General features: G+C 47.6%; 1 protein-coding gene across 1 annotated transcript; it reads left to right on the forward strand.

Annotated features, from left to right (window-relative positions):
* Nucleotides 1-247: 247 nt before the first annotated feature.
* On the forward strand, nucleotides 248-3,655 carry LOC115320929. Its single transcript, XM_040210469.1, has 2 exons — nucleotides 248-1,243; nucleotides 3,467-3,655. Exons 1-2 carry the CDS (start codon nucleotides 248-250, stop codon nucleotides 3,653-3,655), a joined length of 1,185 nt encoding a protein of 394 aa, XP_040066403.1.
* The last annotated feature ends 1,220 nt before the right edge of the window (nucleotides 3,656-4,875 follow it).

A 4,875-nucleotide genomic window follows, 5' to 3' on the forward strand; every position in this document is an offset into this window, starting at 1 on the left:
ATGCCTTACGGAATCGCTGGGTGATGCTCTCCTGCCGCAAGAGTTGCACCTTTAAGTGAGCATCGATGGACTGCCGCTTTTCAAGAGCTCCAGCGTCGGCTTCTGGCCCATTCTTTGCCGTGTGACTAACTGCGGCGAATCTACACCTTTCGTGGTAAGCCTCTTCTGCGACTGGGGCAAGCCACCGAACCTCGAGACCTTCCTTCGGCCTTTCTTAGACGAGGTGCAGGAGCTGAAGACCAACGGTATGGTGTATAAAGGCACACACATTGACGTTCTCTTGACAGCAATGGTCTGTGATGCCCCGGCCAGGAGCTTCGTGAAGCAGATCAAGAGCCACGCTGGATACCACGGTTACGAGCGGTGCTCCCAACGAGGACAGTACGTTGAAGGTCGAGTTACCTTTCCCGAACTCAATGCGCCACTTCGCACAAACGAGACATTTCGAGATCAAGCGGATCCAGCACATCACATCGGTGACTCCCCAGTTGCTGACCTCGACGTGAACATGATCACAATTTTTCCCCTTGACTACATGCACCTGGTATGCCTTGGCGTGATGCGTCGCTTGTTGAGAAGTTGGACCTGTGGTCGTGGAACACTAAGTGTTGGTCAACAGCGTGACCTCAGCAGTAAACTTGTGGCCTGCGCCAAGGAGTTCCCGTCGGACTTTCAAAGAAAGCCAAGAGGTTTGGATGAACTAGATAGGTGGAAGGCCACAGAACTAAGGTCTTTCCTTCTTTATGTGGGACCTGTAGTGCTGAAGTCTCTTCTTCCAAAGACCCACTACGAACATTTTCTCCTTCTCCACGTGGCCATCAGGATCCTTGCGTCACCAGCATTCTACGTTTGCCACAACAGTTTTGCAAGAGGGCTGTTGCGCTACTTTGTGCAGCAATTTGGCACTTCCGCACTTTATGGGCCTAAACAGCTGACCTATAATGTACACACCCTCAGCCACCTTGCTGAAGAGTGCTTGATACATGGGCCCCTTGACGCGTTCAGTGCGTTTGGTTTTGAGAATTTTCTTGGTAAGCTTAAGAGAATGCTGCGCACTCGCAACAACCCCCTGGCTCAGGTTAGTCGCAGACTTTCCGAGCGCGCTGGACCCGCATCATTCCAGACTGCAACCAAGACTCATGCAATCAAGGAAGGACAATGCTACCTGTTAAATGACCGACCAGCAGTCACTGTTAAGGTTGGCAGGATCAGCTGTGATGTAGCAGCTTTGACAAACCCCGGAGTTCCATCGTAAACCGGAGACACGGAAAAATAAAAAAACGGACAAAACAACAACAAATCTCAAACACAGCTTCTAGTTTATTTGAACACCTCCGCTCTTATATATATACAACAACCCTCCTCTCCTAAGGTCGACACACCTCCTCTCCACTCCATCAACGACATCTCAAACTGAACCAATGACACATGCTACCTCCCTTCCTTTCATACCAACCAAAAACTGACCCCTTTCCAATCCGAGAAACAGGCACTCAAACCCTGCTAACAATGAAAACACCCCCCCCCCCCCAAAAAAAAAAAGAAAAAAAAAAAGATAGGTTTTTTGGAAACGAACAGCCACAACTGATAACAGGCCTATCGAACAGACACGGTGTTAACATTTAACCACCCCTCAAAAAAAAAAAAAATTAAAGACATAGAAAGCGTTTCAGTTCACTTCCGAAACCCAAGGACGGTGTGCTGACACAATTGCCACGCTCCAAAATACATAAAGTCTCCCTCACAACTCTCCTACCATTTTCTTTCTCTTTATGCAATACCTGGGTATCCCCCCACTCAGGCTGACAGTGATTGCAGTCTACAACATGTTTAGCTATTTCTGAATAATGCGCATTGTCTTTTACCGCCCTTTTATGTTCCAGCAACCTATCATTCAAACAGCGACCAGTTTGGCCTACATAAGACAATCCACACCGCAACGGAATGTCGTATACAACTCTTACTTGACAAGTTAAATCAGGGTTTTGGTGTTTCTTTAGGCAACCCTGACGACCACCCGAAAAGGGGGTTAAGCTTTCCAATTTATGTTGTGCTTTGAAAACTAAATTTACTCCGAACCTCTTGGCCACTGACTTCAAATTGTGAGATATTCCATGATAGTAAGGCACACAGACCACATTTTTCACAACCGGTTTTTCTACCGGAGCCGAACTGAACTTTTTTAACACCTTGAGCATAACGCTAGAAATCACGTCCTGGTGATGGCCCGCTTCCACAAGACGCAACTTTTGCAACCCTATTGCCTCTCCAACGTGATGTACACATGACTTTTTACACGCGTTATCTACCACAGACGCGATTACACCCCTCTTGACTAACTTCGAGTGGCAGCTGTCAGCAGCCAACAAGGGTTTTGCCGATTCCTTACCAAACCTCCAACACAAGCCCTTTTGTGTGTGTAGTAGGAGGTCTAGATACTGAATCTTGCCCTGGAGAGTGCTTCCTTCCGTGAACGTCGAATCGTGGCACTTTTCTATTATACACTTCTTAACCGTCCCTGCTAACCCTTCCTCAAAAGAACAGATCAAAATGTCGTCTACATAGCGACGAACTACAACAGCTCCACTCGGCAAAGACCGCACAAACGCGTCGACATAAACATCCATTTCATTTAAAAAAATCTCTGATAACACTGGCGCAATTGAAGACCCGAAGCACACTCCCTCTTTTTGGATAAAAAGAGCACCTTCAAAGTCTATAACAGTGGACCCCAAATAAAACTATAGGATGCTCATAAAGCTATCCACATCAATTCCAGAGGAAGACTGACATTTTACTAGATGGTCATCACACCACCCCCTGACCCTCCTCAAAAGCTCAGACTTATTCATAGAATAATAAAGATCCTTCATGTCTAAAGTTATTACTTCGCAGCTTCTCCCGTGATGGGGATTCAGTATTTCTATTAATTGCTCAGAGTTTCTAAATGATAACGGGCTATCGACCTCCACTCCGGTTAGACACTTTTGTATAAAAACCGACAACACCCTCTGCCAAGCACCATTTTCGTTCACAACTACTCTCAACGGGAAGCCAGGCTTGTGGTCCTTCAACAAAAATTTCAGTCTTAAGGTAGCCTGTGAAACCTCCCCTAGCCTCTTTACCACCGTCTGAAAGTCACACTCCTTAAGTACAGCTACCACATTCCTTTTCGCTTTCTTGAGGTCCCCAACATACGGCTTAAAAAGTTTATCAACCGCTTCAGCTGCCTTTGCTCTAAACATGTCATTTCCTAGGACAGCAAACCTCCCTGATTTGTCCGTCTGAAGTAAAGTAAGCTCTTTCTGTTCTAGGTCCTTCTTTACATCCCTGAACATCTTACAGGATACCTTATCCCTCGAAAAAGTCTGATCCACTATCCTTGAGACCTTCCTTATTGATTCATCAATAAAAACTTTTTTCTTGTCCTGATCAGAAATTTTCTTCGTGATTTCAAGCACATCAGATACTAAAACCCGGAGATTTTTTCAAGGCCCCAGCACACTCGTCCGCAATTGAAATCTACAGGACAGACGTCCATAGTACTAGCACGAAATCATGGACACAGGCTGCTGTCAGAAATGCCCCAAGATGCCTGAAGCTGCCCTACAAGAAGGGATTTGTTGTAACACTACTGCTCCACCTTCAGGGATAGTTCTACCTGTGCCACCGTATGACAAATTTCCTTGGAATTGCCTGCACCATGCACCATGGCTGTCGTCTTCTGGATGCATAAACCCGTCGGTCGTTTCGTATATTTAGTCTTCAGATGCGATCAGACACTGAGGAGTGCTCGTGGGGTATCGGTCGACAAGTGGGCTAATGCGCACACTCAACTCAAAGCAAGTGGAGTGAAAGCTCGTGTCGCAGGACCTGTGTTCCAGCCCCGCCCTTGCCCATTTCGATCTGGATGAGCATCGTTGCGGTGTGTGGTCGTGTATCGCTACCGTGTGATGCACGATGAAGAACCCAGGCTAGCAGTCGTACTGCACTGGATAAATTGCTCATCTACTGCATAGACCAGTGTTTATCCAGCTGGCAGGCTGACCTTACGTTGCCTAAACATGAACGTCTCATTCCAAGCAGCGCTTTTGCCCGTGTTGTTAGGTGAATAGTGCTCGTGCGCAAGTTGTTGCATGTGAGGGTACTGAAGAGTCCCCGTGTGTCGAAGAAGGAACGTTGGAGCCTTAGTGACATTCTCTGGAGGAATTTGAAGTCCATCTACCTCCAATTGTCGGCTGCGTGTGGAATCTGCTGTGCACGGTCGTCCTCTGCGAGCGCGAACTTTGGGTCGTCTTGACTATTTGATCTTCAGGTGCGTTCAGACACTGAGTAGCGCACGCGCCCGTGTTGTTGCATGCGAGGGATATTGAAGAGTCCCCGTGTGTGGAAGAAAGAACGTTGGAGCCCTGGTGACATTCTCTCAAGGAATTTGAAGTCCATCTATATCGAGTTGTCGGCTGCGTGTGGAATCTGCTGTGCACTGTCGTCCTCTGCGAGCGCAAACTTTTGGGTCGTCTCGACTATTTGATCTTCAGGTGCGTTCAGACACTGAGTAGTGCACGTGCCCGTGTTGTTTTATGTGAGGGATCATGAAGAGTCCCCGTGTGTCGAAGAAGGAACGTTGGAGCCCTGGCGACATTCTCTCAAGAAATTTGAAGTCCATCTATCTCCAGTTGTCGGCTGCGTGTGGAATCTGCTGTGCATTGTAGTCCTCTGCGAGCGCAAACTTGTGGGTCGTCTCGACTATCTGGTCTTCAGGTGCGTTCAGACACTGAGTAGCGCACGTGCCCATGTTGTTGCATGCGAGGGATATTGAAGAGTCCCCGTATGTCGAAATAGGAACGTTCGAGCCCTGGTGACATGCTCTAGAGG

The sequence above is a fragment of the Ixodes scapularis genome, unplaced genomic scaffold (genome assembly GCF_016920785.2).
Source record: "Ixodes scapularis isolate PalLabHiFi unplaced genomic scaffold, ASM1692078v2 PGA_scaffold6__148_contigs__length_123643588, whole genome shotgun sequence".
Taxonomy (NCBI): domain Eukaryota; kingdom Metazoa; phylum Arthropoda; class Arachnida; order Ixodida; family Ixodidae; genus Ixodes; species Ixodes scapularis.

What these genes read in the sequence shown, in the direction of transcription:
- LOC115320929 (XM_040210469.1), top strand. Translation starts at nt 248, where the DNA reads ATGGTGTATAAAGGCACACACATTGACGTTCTCTTGACAGCAATGGTC. An exon ending in CAGCTTTGACAAACCCCGGA is followed by an intron (nt 1,244 to 3,466) that starts GTTCCATCGTAA and finishes CAAGCACATCAG; the next exon opens with ATACTAAAACCCGGAGATTT.